This window comes from Oryzias latipes, chromosome 5, assembly GCF_053564925.1.
Source record: "Oryzias latipes strain Hd-rR chromosome 5, Olatipes_Hd-rR_3.1".
NCBI classification, from domain to species: Eukaryota; Metazoa; Chordata; class Actinopteri; order Beloniformes; family Adrianichthyidae; genus Oryzias; species Oryzias latipes.
This window is the reverse complement of record NC_136241.1, coordinates 32187157-32203133: the sequence shown is the minus strand read 5'-3', so window position 1 is coordinate 32203133 and position 15977 is coordinate 32187157. Positions and strand designations below refer to the sequence as shown.

The 15977-nt window shown below is 44.0% G+C and overlaps 2 protein-coding genes across 6 annotated transcripts in view; one reads left to right on the top strand and one right to left on the bottom strand.

Annotated features, from left to right (window-relative positions):
* Positions 1-15: 15 nt before the first annotated feature.
* Positions 16-10763, bottom strand: LOC101164973 (dnaJ homolog subfamily C member 11-like). 2 transcript variants are annotated; one of them, XM_020703553.3, is made up of 16 exons: positions 10617-10763; positions 8944-9073; positions 8793-8866; positions 8585-8686; positions 7776-7904; positions 7577-7699; positions 7395-7468; positions 7119-7308; positions 6945-7030; positions 4314-4430; positions 4075-4230; positions 3761-3830; positions 3534-3591; positions 2042-2184; positions 1838-1967; positions 16-1713 (listed from the first exon to the last, which is right to left on the bottom strand). In XM_020703553.3, the coding sequence occupies exons 2-16, from the start codon at positions 9029-9031 to the stop codon at positions 1688-1690; spliced, it is 1566 nt and encodes a 521-aa protein (XP_020559212.1). In that variant the 5' UTR covers positions 9032-9073; positions 10617-10763; the 3' UTR covers positions 16-1687. The 2 variants fall into 2 exon arrangements, with proteins under 2 accessions (XP_020559212.1, XP_004069222.1); XM_004069174.5 differs by lacking the exon at positions 10617-10763 and adding an exon at positions 10017-10201.
* Positions 10764-11232: 469 nt separating this feature from the next.
* Positions 11233-15977, top strand: part of LOC101172238 (calmodulin-binding transcription activator 1) — a 69955-nt gene continuing 65210 nt past the window's right edge. For all 4 annotated transcript variants that reach the window (XM_020703551.3, XM_020703552.3, XM_020703550.3 and 1 more), the window contains exons 1-2: positions 11233-11768; positions 13481-13576. In XM_020703551.3, coding sequence (XP_020559210.1) covers positions 11744-11768; positions 13481-13576 — 121 coding nt within the window. In that variant the 5' untranslated portion in view covers positions 11233-11743. The remainder of the gene's footprint in view (positions 11769-13480; positions 13577-15977) is intronic.

Genomic DNA, 15977 nt, shown 5'->3' with positions numbered 1-15977 from the left:
TCAAAGCCTAGAACCTTTTTTTTTCTTCCATATATTGCATATTTATTGTATTTTTCCAGGTTAGAATACATATTTACTTAAAACCATACATACCACCTACCTAAGGTGAACCAGTGTGGATGACGGGGAACATGAAGGGCAGTTTGTTCACTCGCCTCATGGTGCCGCTTGTGCAAAAGCAGCCCAATCCCTCTTTACAGAATAAAGGACAAAAACAGTGGAGGGGAGATGCTACAGAAATGACCTCCGAATGAGATGAAAGCTGACACTTTTTTACAAAAAAAACAACATTCAAAGGCTCCACCCCTATTTTAGTTACAATTAGCCTCATAAAATAGTCTCAAATGACATGAAAACTGAACTTTAAGAATAAAACTCTGCCATCATCCTCCGCATGTGGATGTTAATTCAGCAAAACTGTGTAAAATGCAGCTTCTTAGATCAATGAGCTGACTGAGAAGACAAATCAATTCTTTCACTTGATTTAGTTTTTTGTAAACATCTTTGAAACTTCACTTCTTACATGTCGATATGCACTTAAGTACATTGTAGAGGTTCATTCAAAGGCCTAATTTTGTGCCAAAAAACCGTCACACGAATTGAACGCTGTGAATTATAACTCAGCAGACACTTTATTACAAAAGCTCTGTGAGAAATGTGACTTTTTGTGAGTTTTAAGGTTTAAAACGCAACAACTGTTGGGTTTGTTTATTTATAGCCAATCCGAAAAGCCAGAATGTGCTTGGACTGTGTGCAATTTCAAAAAAGTGATTGAATGAATAAAGTCAGGCTCATCTGCAGGAATTTCCTTCAGAACAAACTAAAGTGCTGATGTTTTCTGTCCTAGCGATGCATCCGACAACAATGTCGTAAAATCCATACCAATATTTATGTTTATCACTGGGGTTTTTGGCAGATGCACACCAGCCAAGTAAAAATAAATAAACTAGGTAAATTAATAATTAATAAATACCGAAAATTTAGTTTTAGCTGCAGTTGTGCAGAAAAGCTCAATAAAACTCCAACACCAATCATTTCCCAGCTGAATATCTGCAACCTAGAAAAAAAAATGGACAGGAACAGAGTTTGTTGTTTAGCCGGATCACTCACATTGAAAGGGAATTTTCCACTCGGGAGGTTATTTCCCTTTCTTCTGTCATCCGCTGCACAGGTAAACGTCTAAACAGCAGGTAGACGTGTCACAAAAACCAAGAATTCAGACGAAGAATCCTTCAAAATAAAACACAAGTCCAGCTGTTCCGTGTTAGCATCTGCTTTAGATAAGCCGTCTTGCAGACAGACTTACTGGAAAAGGTAATCCTCATAACTACCAGGATGTTCTACATGTAGGACAAAGGCTACAATGACGGTGCACAGAGAACGCAATAAAAGTCAGAAAAAGAAAACCACTTGTGACTCGTTACTGAGAGGTGTCACCGTTCTTGGGGTGGGCAGACAGGTGCGCCGCTCTGCCAGGTGACGTCAACAGAAGGGCCTCAGAGACGACTCCTGCGCTCTGCTGAAACTGGGAACGGACGTCCAGGAAGAGGCGAAGAAACTTTAGTTCACAAAGGAGGAAGGCCAGAGGAGAATAGAAAACTCATTTTTGATGCATCTCTTCTCATCTCGCTTTCTTCTGCAAACACTGCAAGTCTGATTTATCTGGTACTCCAACAGCAGTGGGCCCCTAGGACTCGGACTCTATTCTGTGAGCTGACAAGAGAAAGAATAATGTACAATTTAAGCGCGTGTGCAAGCGCAGACTGCAAGCTTCAGTAATGCTGTAATTAATGTGCAGCTCCATGAGTCTTTGGTGAGGTAAGGCCTGCATACTAACATTGCTTAGGTATCCGTAGAGCCTCATCGTCTGCAGAAATGACTTGATGCATGACGCCCCTAAACTGATACAGTAATTTCAGACTCTTGTCTTCTCCCACGCACGGGTCGTAGAAGCCTGGCAGCCCTACCTGCACACAATGAAGCCGTTTTTGAGTGAAACGTGCAGACGTTTCGGCGCACGGCATCATTTCAGGGGACAAACCTTGGATGCCTCGGTGAGAATGAGCTTGGAGTCTTTGACCAGGCACTGCAGTGGCACGGTCACGTCGATCACCCGGGCTTTCTCCTGCTTCTGGCTGGTCTCCGACACAAACTTTCCATACCAGGCATTCAGGATGATCAGCCCTGAACAAGGGTTCATAAAAGTGCGACAAGTCGTTCATAGAACTACCAAATGGAAAAAAAAAAAGATCTAGAAACGAAGGAAAAGCCTAAAACTATCTTGTGTGTTTTGATTGGCAAACAACTCAAGTTTTGGTGTTTTCAACCTATTTTTGTGGCTTTTTTCAGATAATGGAGGACATTTATTAAAAAAAAAAAAATAATCTTAAAATTGCGTCTCTGAACATCTCTTTATTCAAATAGTTGTGAATCAGGCGCAGACCAAAGAAATGCCATTGGAAAAAGCCTGTAGTAGTGACATAGAAGCTACAACGGCAAGTCAGAAGCTCCCTGCTCTGCTTCATTCTGGTGCATCCACTTGTAGACGACTAGATCCATGTACATCTTAGTTTTCCTCATCTGAGCTGGCATCTGGCCTTAAAACTGTACGGTTGGACAGCTCCAATGTTGCCCGGCATTTTTGCATCTACACTTGTATCTACACTCAAGCCACCTGAAGGACAAGCATCTCTCCGCTCTTCTTCACCCTGATCCATTCTGCTCCACTGCTTTTTCTAAAGTGCAAATTATTAAAGTTACAAACTGGCCAATCAGATGCCTCAATAAAAAGTAGGTGGTGCCTGCTGGGCCCCACGTCCAAAGTTTGATTGACAGATTTTGTGTAGTCCGCTTTCAAATTGTAGGGTGTGGACTTCCAACAAGCTCCATCCTGATTGCTGATAGTGGTTGCCATAGAAACGCTGACCCAGACCGACGCAGACCGATTCAGACCAATCACTGCTTACCGACGACACCTGGCTCCAACATGGCGGCCTCCGTATCGTGAAGAAACTGTGACTGAATTGACTTTATTGGGCGACGTCACACTCGCTCGGTCCAGTTCTCAGATACAGTCAATGATCCCGTGTATTAAATCACAACAACGGTCTCAAAGAAACAGTGCTGTAAGGATTCCATCTCAACAACGTAGAGTTTTAGAGTAGAGTTTTAATAAAAACAAAATAACTATAAAACCAAGAAAATGAAAAACCTTCAGGGTTTCATTGGGATGCTGAGCTCTTAGTTAGGGATGTTTTAGCAGGTGTTCATTCTGGTGTTTTGCTGCATAGATCTGATTCCACAGAGCGGATCAATACGACCATCATGATGTGTTGTAAAAGAACAGATGAAGTTGAAAAACCTCATCTTGAAGGAAGGACACTACAGCGTTGCAGTAGAAGACGATGATAAATGTACTAAAAGCTCAATTGGATTTTTACCAAAGTGGAAACTCAGAGTTTCTGCAGAACTTTTTCTCTTTATCCCATTGGTGTGGTGTGTGTATGTGTGTGTGGGTGTGTGTGTGGCCTCACCCATTTTGGATTCTTCTGCTTCTACGATTCTCCTCACAGACTCCTGCATCAGCAGAACCTGCAGAGAAGCCAAGAGGGTATGTGGGGGGAGGGGGGGACGGCAAAACATTTTTAGGATGGATGAGATTCAGTCAGGAGTTCATAATGAGGAGAGTCCAACTTATAAAGCATGATCGATTATGCTCCACGCACAATGAATAACCGCATTTCTGCAAGCGAGTACTCACAGCAGACTCTGCCTCCTGCTTCTTCTTGGCGATGTCTGTGGCTGAGCTTTTCCGCTGCAGTTCCAGCTCTCTGAGAGATGCAGACACAAACAACCACCCACTGAGATATTCACTGTGGAGTCTCTTTGATGACGGCGTAGGTGTTAAAAAAAAACAACGATGCCCATAACAAAAAGGCCAACTGTTTGCTCCTATCCGCAATGAGGATAGTAAGCTATGATTCAACATGTTCTGTGGAAGGATCGGTCCATCAAATCACATCTGAACTGAACTGTGAGGAACAAAAAAAACAACACAAAGTGATCTGAACTCACTGTTCCTTCTGAGCTTGTGTGTACGGGACGATGATCAGTCTGTGGATGGCCATGTAGACCACCAGAGGTCCCACGGTGGCATAGAAGACGGCACTTGGCAGCAGTTGATCAGTCAGATGGATTGGAAACAGGTATGTCTGACTGGCACGCGCCAGCCTAAAAAAACCCAAAACAACACAGATGTAAACACACGCCATACAAACATCACATAGAATATCCTACACTGGGGTGGCTCGTACCTGAGCTTGAGCGTGACTCCCTGTGGGACACCCATGCTGACTGTGGCCGACAGGACACTGTGTCGGCTGATCTTCCTCTCTGCTCCATATTCCACCACAGTGCCGAACCAGCCAGTTCTGGGAGAAGACACCAACTATTGAAGCTACTGAGGACTAAAATTGTGACAAAATAAGCAAAATATCTGCATAATTTGACTTTTTAGCTAAAGGATTTTCCTACATGTCTCAGGAGCCAGAACTTAAATTTTAAAGTTCATGCTACGGTTGTTTTTCCACCCATTCATCCATCTTTATCCGCTTATCCGGGACCGGGTCGCGGGGGCAGCAGTCTAAGCAAGGATGCCCAGACTTCCCTCGCCCCAACCACTTCCCTCTGGGGGGACCCCGAGGCGTTCCCAGGCCAGTCGCGAGACGTAGTCTCTCCAGCGTTTCCTGGGTCTTCCCCGGGGCCTCCGTCCAGTGGGACATGGCAGGAACACCTCCCCAGGGAGGCGTCCAGGAGGCATCCGGACTGGATGCCCGATTCACCTTAACTCTACTCTCGACTCCGAGCTCTCCGCGGGTGACCGAGCTTCTCAGCATAGGTCAATTCGAATAACAACTTGCTTCAGACAGATCGATTTGGTAGGATTGTAGGAATCGACATAAATTCATCGATTGAGCCGATTAATCGTCACACCACTAAAATATTCTCTTCTTCCTCAAAATTGACAGAAAAACCATTCATCGTCATCCCTAACTGTGAAGTAGCACCTAATCCTTTATTTGTTTTCAACTGATCGCAACAATTCTTGTGGACAAAAGTGCAAGACCAACGTTTAATACATACTTATTCACATCCACAACCTAAAGCTTTAAATGCGAGCGACGCAACATAGAGATTGACGTTTGAGGATTCTGAAGCAGAAGATTAGGCAACCAACTGGCTTTGCTTTTAGAAACAGACAACGAGGGTGACTCAGACCAAGAAAATCTTTTAATCTTCTACCTTGGATGCTATTCAAAGGGGAAATGAAGGTAGGTGGTGAGTTTTTTTGCCCCCAGTATTTTATTTTAAGACAGTAAAGCCCAGACTTTGAACTCAATTTCCAGAATAGAAATCTCGACCCCCCCTTTATAGCTTTTTTGTAGGTGGATTTATTTAAATGTGGGCTAATATTAAAACAAACATCTCAGAATGACTCATCACTTTTGCTGTAAACTGGAAAAACCAAAGAATAATATTTTATAGAAGTCCCATAAAACGTGTTTGTGTTTTTGGTTGAACCCATTGACTGTATCTGAGAACTGGACTGAGTGAGGGTGATGTCACGCATAGAAAATGACTTACTCCAACTAGCTCCAAACACATAAAGTCAATTCAGTCGCTGTTTTTTCGCGATACAGACGCCGCCATGTTGGAGTCAAACGTAGTCAGTAAGCACTGATTGGTCCCAGTTGGTATAAGTCAATGTGTCTATGGCAACAACTCACGCCAATTAGGAGTAAGCTTGTTGGAAGGCCACGCCCCTACCACTTCAAAGCAGGCTCCACCTACTTTTACTGAAGCATCTGACTGGTAAGTTGAATACCAACAGAAAAAATGATTTAAAAAATTTGTTGATGAAGAACTTGTTGAAAAAAGGTATGAGATCAAGAATGGTTATAGGCCCGGAGCACCTTGGGGTGGGCCGGGTCCCTGCTGGGGCCGGGGCGGGTCCCTGCCGGGGGCGGGACCCCCATTTTCTCTGCGTGTTCTCGTTCCTCCTACCCCTCGGCCGGGGGGCTGCTGTGTCCTGACCTCTGTCTCCGTTTCTGTGGTGGGGGTGCCCGGATCGGTCGGGTTGCTGCGCTGTCTGCCCCTAGCTCTGGGGTGTGGGGTGCCGGGCCCCTTGCCTTCGCTGGAGCATTCAGTGTGATCAAGGTACACTCTAAGAGGCACACAGTCATTCAACCTACCCGCTTATTCACCTTTGCACAAATACGGGCATGGGGGTTGTTTGTCTCTTTTTCTACACCCCTCTTCATGAATATCGGTAATGTGAATATTGTGTGTACCTGTCCATGTGCAGAAATGTTGGGAGATAAATCTTAAATCACTAATGCATGATTATACTTCAAACCCGTAAATAGTTGTGTGCAGACTATTTTATTTATTTTTTTGTTGCTGTGTGAACTAAGTTACATAATTCAATTTACTTACAACATTGTTGTGTTTTAACCTTGTAATATCGACTACCCCCCACTCGAACCTCTTATCCCCCATCTCTGTTTCTTTCTCGCCTCTTTTGTTTCTTTTTTCCGTTCGGTCCAACAAGGAATCTGTCCAACACAAGAGGCACTCAGTTCTGATCTGCTTGCTCAGCTGATGGACAGGACAAGTTAAGAAAAGGAAAAAATAAAAAATAAAAGGAAAAAAAGGAATGGTTCTTCTGACCAATAGAATGACTGAGGAACAGCTGTTTATTTCTATATAGAAGTTTATGGGGTTTTGGCTTCTTGGAGCCACTTCCTGTTTGGAACGGATGGAAGGATCCCTCAGTCCAGTTCTTATCTACAGTCATTGGTTGCACAGTAACTTGCAGATGTTTGCCGAGATGACATTTTCTAAACAACAAAAAACAAAAAAAGAGTTTTGCCTACTTGACTTACTTTAGCGATCCTTTCACTTTGGTCTGGTCTTCATCCTGGAACTTGTACTGGTAGCTCATCATGAGGTACGAATGTGGCACCCCTAACTAAAAATGAGTTCACAGGGGATAAGAAAAAGTTACAGGCTGATTATACAACTTAAATCGGGGTTTTGCGGAGCAAAATTTTGTGTACCTGTAGAGCTAGTGTGAAGTGACTGCTCTTTGTGTCCCTGACCAGGCTGGAGGTCATGGCACTGGTGGGCCCCCAGCGCCACTGCAGATAGCCCATTGTGTTCTGATCCAAGTGGCGTGCCGTCATCAGAGAGCAGCTCGGCCGCGGGCCCCGAGGAGAAAACTGCAGCCCGCACTGAGCTGTCAGGAAACTGGATCAGAAGTTGACAAAAGAAAAGGCTGTCAGCCCGCCCCAACAACGTTTTCACGCTTTAACGGTCAGAACGTTCGGCCCTACCACCGCGGAGTAATGTTGCGAAACATTTTCAATCCAATGAGAGGTCCTAAAATGTCTCCAGCTCCAAACTCAACCTGCAGTGATGGATACAGACACAAACCAGCAGAATGGGGCTTATTTAGAAAGTACAAGCTTCTACTTCCTACAGACGCAAACCAACAAGGTGGCGTTTTTGAACGTACTTCCCCCCATCCCTTAGCGGACAGGACTCTGCGGACGGTCACGTTAATGTTGCCCCCTCCGCTTCCATTGTGCGTGGACAGAGAACCTGACAGCATTGCTGTGTCGTTGTTTGTCAGAGGAGCCTGAAGACAGAAAAATGTTTCCGGAGGTCAACGACTGGACAAAAGAACAATTGATGTAGCGTGTGTGTCGACGTACCTCTATAGACTGGGAAATATGCATCTTGTTTATTTCTATGTGAGGAAAACCTCCTCCTGGTAGCTCGTCGAAGTCCTCATCGTAGCGGTCAAAAAGATCTGTTGCATCCACACCGACACTGATCGTGCCCTGAGTGATGAGAACATGTAGGAGCGAGATGTAGAGCTTTAGAGCCCCCATAAAAGAAGATAAATGAACAAATATGTGGGAATAAAGTCAGAAAATGAAAAGGAAACTGTCTAAATTTTCCGAGAATAAATTCATACAAATATGAGGAAAGAAAAGTTTACATTTTCTGATAATAAAGTCAAACAATTTATGAGAAAAAGCAGACATTTTACAAGAATAAAGAAAAATATTCAAAAATTGACGACAACAAGGTCGCACAATTTTGAGGAAAGAGTCAAAATTTCATCAGAGATAAAGTTGGGAAAAAAGTTTACAATTAAAAGTTAAAATTTGACAAGGAAAACAGTAATAAAATATTAATTAATTAATTAAATATTCATAATTTTAAAAATGTTTCAACAAAGAACATTATCTCTTTCATTTACTTTGTTTTATAAATGTACATCTGTGTTTGTTATAAAATTACCAATTTTACTTAAAAAAAAACATGACTAATTTGTGATTTAATTTAGATAAAATGTTTTCAGAAAATGTATGCCTTTATTCCCATAATTTTACGACTTTATTTGGATATTTTTATTTATGTTATTTTCGTTAATGGTGCCCTTCATACTCAGTTGTAAAGATGTGAATGTAAATGTGATCAAACTGTTTAAAAAACAAAACAGAACTAAGTAAACCTTAGGATTAGTTCTTTGCTGCAGCCTCCTCTCCTCTCTTTCTCTCTGTAGTCGTTCATACTCCTCCCGAATTTCTGCTGGTGTCCTCCTCCTCTCCACAACCTAAATGTTTTTTTGTTTTGTTTTTTACACAAAAAAAACACATGAAGAAACAGAGAAAACTAGCACAGAAATGACACAGGTTTACTGAATCCTGTTTAAAAAATACCTCCCAGCCCTCCACTTCCAGTCCTTTCTTCCCAAAGAGGTCGTAGATGGCTCTGGAGTGAGCATCACTTAGCACTAGGATAAGAAGAGATGGACAGACACGTCAGTTTTGCAGCGGTTGTGATGTATTGACAAACTCTATGAGGTCCTACCCTCGTAAGCCTGGTGAACTCGATTGAAAAGCTGCTCGGCTTGTCTCTTCAGCTCCGGGTCTCGGTGCTTGTCGGGATGGTAGAGCATGCACAGCCTTCGGTACGACGCCTTCAGCTCCTCCAGAGTAGCCTGGAGGGACAAGAGGGGAGGCGAGAGTCAGACGGATGAATTTGTGTGACAGATATGAGGAAAACTGCCGATTTGCGATATTACAGATCGATATTGCGATGACGACGTAACTTGCTGTACATAAACAAATAGCAAAATCACTAAATGCATCATTTCCATTTCACTCCAACAGTTACATTTTAATAAGGGTCAACATAACTTAAATTATACTACAAATCTACAAAAGAGGCCAGCATCTAATATCAAGGGCTCCATCTGATTGGTCAAATGCATAAAGGGATTTATTTGATTAATTAAATACTTCAAGCTGCCATAAGAGTGTTATGGCACATTAAAGATTACCATTTATCGCAATTGTCACCGACCTTTGTTTGTGATATGCGTATTGCACAGGTTGGTATCGCGATAACGATACATTTGCCATTTATTGTGCAGGTCTACGTTCTTGTGACAGATCATCATAAATGTACCACCACAAAGCTGGAGTCAGTACTTTTGTATCTTTTTTACCTTTTGTATTTGAAATGATCACTAAAATCTGAATATTTACATTTGAAATTCTTAAAAAAATGTTAAACTCCAGTTTGTGGGTAAAATCTTAAATTTTGGATCTATTAATCATCTAAACTTCAACTGTTGCTATTTTTTCCCAACCTAACATGATAGTCCTCCACGTTGCTAAAGCAACAAATGAAGTTTTTTTTTTTTTTTTTTTTTCCACGTCCACAGCAGAGTTGTGGTGCCTGCGTGGGCATGGCTCCGTGGAATCAGCCGGTCAGAGCCTCCTCCTGCACGGAGAAGCTGAATGAGGAGCTCTCCGCTGCAGCCAGGAGATGATGCACAGTACAGTGTGACCAAAGAGCTCAATGACAAGCAGCCCAAAACTCGAAGCACAGCGTCAAAAACGCTCGACTATTGCGGCAAAACAAAAGACTCATCATACCTCTTTTCTGACATTGAGCAGAGAATAATAGTCTTGATTATTGAACTCAAAATCTTCATCTTCAGGAGCCGCCATGTCTGATTTCGGCCTGGTTGAATCCCGCCCATCCCTGTAATATTCTGGAATCTGATTGGTCAGTTTCAGAGGGTCGTTTGCGTCACTGATTGAAATATGTTTTTGTCGCCCCCTGCTGGCAACTTGTGAAAATACATCAAAACGTTTGCATTTACGTTTCTACACACATATGTAATTGACCAGATGATTAAAAAAGTAACGATAAAGGAATTCTGTTTTCCTTGTTCTATCTTTTTATTTTTAGATTTTGGTGAGTGAGGTTTTTTTTTGTTTCTATAAAACATTTTTTTTTAAAGTTTATCGACCTGAGGCTGTAGAGAGTGAGCATCACTCCATAGTAATTTACCAGATAAATAGGGAATAAATGTCTGAAAACGTTGATCCAGATGAGTTAAAAGAGAAGTCGCATAAAAAAACAGCCACAACTTAGACAATTCTCCTGTGATTAAAAACGTCAACAAAAGCGTCATCTTCAAAACTGGCTGACATGAAAATACTGGAGAAAAGTCTTTAAATAGAACTTACTATCAACCCTTTCTCGGCAGAAACAGTACATGTTCTTCAGAGCCTCCTGCTCGAAATGTGTTCCTCCAGAGTTGTGTGTTTCTGCACTCCAAGGACGCAAAGCAGACATGGCTGGTATTGTCTCTGTCAAACACAGGGATTTGGTGCAAAGGCGATATTTCACCCTGAGGCGCAGAGTGACAGTGCGGGCTGGAAGCAAGAACATAATGGTACCAGTTAAGCCCCGCTATTTAGAAGGGATCACCAAATAAAAAGCGGCGGAATGGTAAATTTGAGCGAGCAAACTGTGACAGGCTGAACTTTCTGCAGGGATATTTTAAGCCAATGATTTCCTGTCACCGTAGAAATAAAAGAAAACTGGGGGCATGTTTTTGCCTTTTGACCTACCATTACTTTAATCTTAAAGCTCGGCTCAAAGGGAGCAGGTGGACACGGCGCTGTGTAGGCGCGCGTGGAGCTGTCCTTTCAGCACCACCAGCTTCAGCACCACGGCGGATGACAGCGCTCGCCAGCCCACGCTCATGCGAGGAACATGTATTTCAGACAGACGGTTTTTTTTTTCGTTTTTTTTTTTTTGCAGGGGGTGGGGGTCGTATTTATGACGAGAACGCACATTACAGGCCGTGTTTTTGACAAAAATCCGCCGAGGAAAAGCGAGGGCGCCAGTTTGGAGTCTTTGCGTAAAGTGCGTAAGGGAGAAAAGATGATGATGAAGATGATGAGGATGATGCTGTGGGAGGCTGTCAAGGTGTCCTCGGATACAGACGTTGCTCAGTGACGTGAGTGAGAGAGAGGGAGAAAGAGGGAGGAGGAGAGCGCATGAACTTGGGGGGGAGGGGGGTGGCCAACAGGAATAGGGGACGGAGAATACCGCGTGTCGCCATCACGGATCCCCGCTGTCAGTCCTCCCCATTTCGGCCACTAGTCAGGCTGAACGCGGCAGGCTCGCCCCCCACTACCCACCTGCGCTCCATCTCAGCCCCGCCCCCCTCCTTGAGCTGTCCTCTCAGTGCACGCGCTTGGTCCTCCCCACCACCCCTCCCTCCCGCCACCACTGGGTCGAGTCGAGGAGGAGGAGGAGGAGGAAGAGGAGGAGGAGGAGGGATGAGGCGCACGGCGGAGGGGAAATGGCTGCCGAAAACAAGCCGGAAGGTAAGAGCAAATAATGTTTTTTTTTTTTTTGTGGTGGCAGAGTCCCGGTGCTCGGGGTTCCAACGAGGCGAGGGGACGAAGGCAGGGAGGAGAGGCAGATAGAACGGTCGGGCTTTCCCTCTCCTCTGGCCCGTCCCGAAAACACGGAGGCTGGTGCTGAACCAGCGACTGTTAGCCGACAGCGGATAAATAACTGAGCGAGAGTTGTCCTGTCGGAGGACGGGACACTCTTCAGCATCCGCCTGCTGCCAGCTGGCCTGATGAGTTTAGCACGACAGGGATGAAAGAGGCTGAGCGAGGTTCACGCTGAAGGAATTCAGATGCTCTCTGTGCGCGCGCGGGCGCGCGTGTGTTTTGTGTGCGAGTGTTTCTTTGAGCATAACATAGACCTCTCAATTGCATATTCCCCTTCCTGACAGTCACGCAAACCTCCCGACTCTAATTTGACTTAAGTCGCGTTCAATCGTTGGTGTGTTTGGTGTTTGCGCGCGTTTGTGTTTGTGGTAATTAGCTGTTGATGGCTTCCTAAGTGCCTAAAAGGTGAGAATCAGGCTGCGTCCAGGTTGGGAAGTGGGGTGCGCGCAACTGTGTCAGTTTCAGGTCATTTTATGTAAGAGGCGAGTTTGGTCATTTTTTTCTGTTCCCTCAACTGAACTCTTGAGGTGGTGTCATCAAACACAGTCACTGTTTCCTCCAGGCTCTTCATTTATCCATTCAGGGAACATTATCTCTGGTTCAAGAAGACATCAGTAAAGCTGCTCCACATTTACCTCGAGCATCCCTTTCATTTTTTCATGAAGTACAATTCAAGGAAGCTGCAACAACTGTAAAATAAAATATAAAATCTAATTTTGAACGTGTTTTCTTTTAAAGATTCACTGTCAGTGAATGCAAGTTTTTAACGCTCTCCCCACTAGGGAGCAATGCTGAGCAGTATTTCTCCGTGGGGCAATTTTTGCTCACATGAACAAGCAGTATCACAAATTTTCTGAATCACATTTCAGGCGTAAAACACTTTAAGGCACATGTACATACAAGCATGCAAGCCTGTATGTAGCGTGTTGCCAAAAGCAAAGAGAAGGCCGTGGGTTCAGAGTCCCATCGCGTGAAGACTCCTGCAGCAGATGAGGCAGAGGACCCATGGGTGGTTCTACGAGGAGCTCAAATACATTAAAAAAACAGTTTTTGTCTGTGCAGACAGAAGCAGACTGATAAATATGCAATATTTGTGGGTTATCCCTGCTACTGTAGTGTGAGGGCAGACATCACAAGCCTCAGCCGGGCTACAAAGCTGGGACACTTCCATCAACTCTTTCCATCAACTGCTGTGTGTAGTGTGCCGAGCAGCAGAGAACATCATCTACCATATAGCCTGGAAGACCATCTCCCTCTGCACTGGCTGGTCTACTTTGTATCATAGCAACAGTGGTCAGGGAAACAGAGAAATGATGAGAGAAGAGAAACTAAAGCTGGGTACAAGTTAGTCACACGCATGGAGGCAGCGTATCTGCTGTGGCCAATCAATCAGGGGACACAATGGATTCAAGTTAGTAGATTAGGAAAGGAAGGGCAGCCTACTCCAATCTCTTGGACTTTGGTTTCTGGGTTTCCGGCAGAGGGGATGTTGTGAGAGGTTTGACGGTCAAAGTAAGCAAAGTCTAAATGTGCCCCCCTCCCCCTTCCCTGGCTGTTTTTTTTCTTCTTGTTTAAAGGACTGAAGAAGATAAGGAATCCAGAGCGAACGGTCAGGATTGCTGTTGGTTACACAGGACACACCCCTCCCAAGAATGATGACACTGATGCCAACAGTAAGAGCCACACACACTCTGCGTTTAAGTGCCGCATACTCATTTTTCTGTTGCACACCATGACTCTGGGAGTAAAAGCCTTTTGGCAGAATGATGTGATGTGGGAACTGAGGTCTCCTTCTGGTCTGCCCTGTGACAGATCACGCACACACACATGCAGACCCTCACACCCTCTATGTCTCTGTTACTCTGCTGAGACGTCATCCCGGTTCAGCTCTGTCACACTTCATGTTTATCCGTGCGTGTGCACTATTAGCACGAGAAGAAGGCCGGCCTCACTCTGGCTATCAGTAGTTTATTGTCATATCTAATCTGTCCAGTTGCTATTATGTATCTATAATCCTCAGTGGGGCTTGTTTAACTACAAGTGAGATGAAGTGTGTAATCCCGCCTTGTGTGGTAGCTGGGGTGTGTTAGCATGAAGACAATGACTATTGATCCCAGAGACCAAAGGGACAGATGTGTGTCTGTAAAGGGGGACAAACTAAAAACAAACACAGAGACTGCCGTTGAAGCAAACAAGCCCGGTGCTCTGTCAGATGGTGGGGGGCACGTGATGGGGGTGTTGTTGGGGACCTGGCATGAGCCCCCGAAGCACTGACACTTCAGCAAATGAGCTGCCCTCAGCATCCCTTCAGAGAATCAGAAAAAGAGCATAGAATAGAATAGAATAGAATAGAATAGAATAGAATAAAATAAAATAAAAGTAAGAGTTGTTCAAAGTAACTAATAAGTTGCCCTCAACAACACTTTATACAATCAGAAAATTGGTTGGTGCTTCGATATAGAAGAATAGAATAGAATAGAATAGAATAGAATAGAATAGAATAGAATAGAATAGAATAGAATAGAATAGAATAGTAGAGAAGAGAGAGTATTTGAAATAACTAATAAACTGCACTTATCATCACTTAAGACAATCAGAAAAATAGTGTTGATGTTTTAAAATAGAATAGAATAGAATAGAATAGAATGGATTTGAAGTGAGGGTTCTGTTTGGAATAAGTGTTTGATATAAGCTGAGACTTCCTCAGCCTATTCTTGTCTCTTATCTGCTCTCACGTCCCAGCCGGAGGATTACTGGAGGAAAAGTTTATCAGCAGAATGATAAAAATTAGCATGCTCGCCCATCTCTCTCTACCCCCCCCCCCTGCCCCACACTCTCCCTTTTTTCCCATCCTCCCCTCCCTCTTCCTGCACTTTCTCCTTCATCCCGTGTTATATGCCTCCCCACCTCGGCTCTCCCTCTTGCCTCCCATCCCGTCCTTCTATCTAGCTGCTGCGCAATGAGCCTTCCTTTCTGTCACATTAATTTCATCCTGTAAAAAAAAAAAGGGGGGGGGGGGGGGTAGAATTGTGAAAATTTCCCCTGATGCCTCCTAATATCAATGGGGGGAGTGCTAAGAGTTGCATTTGGAGCATTTTTTCCCTCTCTTTACTGAGGAGAGTTTTATAATTAACTGACAGCCATCTCACAAGGGCATTGACTTGTTTCTGTGTTAAATATGCAGATGACAGTTTTATGAGGTAAAATATTCATCAGATGGAGGTAGCTCTTCTGTGTGGTTGCAGTATAAATGAAAGCAATTGATGGGCTACCAGAGTTATGTTAACTTTGGCTGAGGATTTGCACTTTTTTTTTATTGCACATATGACTTAATGAGCCCATCGGTTTCACATTAGCATTCAGGCTTTGTCACACTTTTGAACTCTTTTCAGTAGATGTACAAGTCAGTGAGGGGGTCTATGTACAGCCAGAATTTGAAGTTAAAAGGCTCAGATGAGTATGTTTGAGCTTCGTATAAAAAAAAAAGAAGAAAAAAAAGAGATAACTTAGATGTTGTTTTAGGGCAGGTCATCCTCTTTCGTAGCTAAAACCCCCAAAACATTGAGCTTTTTTTTCTTCTGCCCTGTGTCATACCAGCTCTGCTGAGATCCATTAAAAACAGATGGAAACGACAATTGCACCTGGGGTGCGTCTCATCTTTCCAAAGCCGGCATCTCGTCTGTGGGTCGGGATTGTTAGAAAAACACTCTTTAGGGCGTACGAGCTCATCAGCGGTGGAAAAATCAGCAGAGCTCTTTTTAATTGTTCCATGTTTCATAAGCAGAAACAAACGTGAGGACGCGTTAGGCTGTCCACAAAGGTGTGCTTCCAAAAGAATGGCAGCATCAAGGTCACCAGTGGAAAAAAAACGTCTCTGTGGGACAAATTCACGGGATGTGTACTCTTTGATCGACGGGCTGTGTGTGCGTGTGTGTGGGCCGGTTTCTAAGCATGTGTGTGCAAACGCATGCGTAACTTGTTTGATGTGGTGGTTCTGGTACATTTCAAAGGCGAGGCTCTGATGAGAATTCTTTAGAACAGCCGGGTGAGGGAGGGGGTTATCGCCAGTAGGGG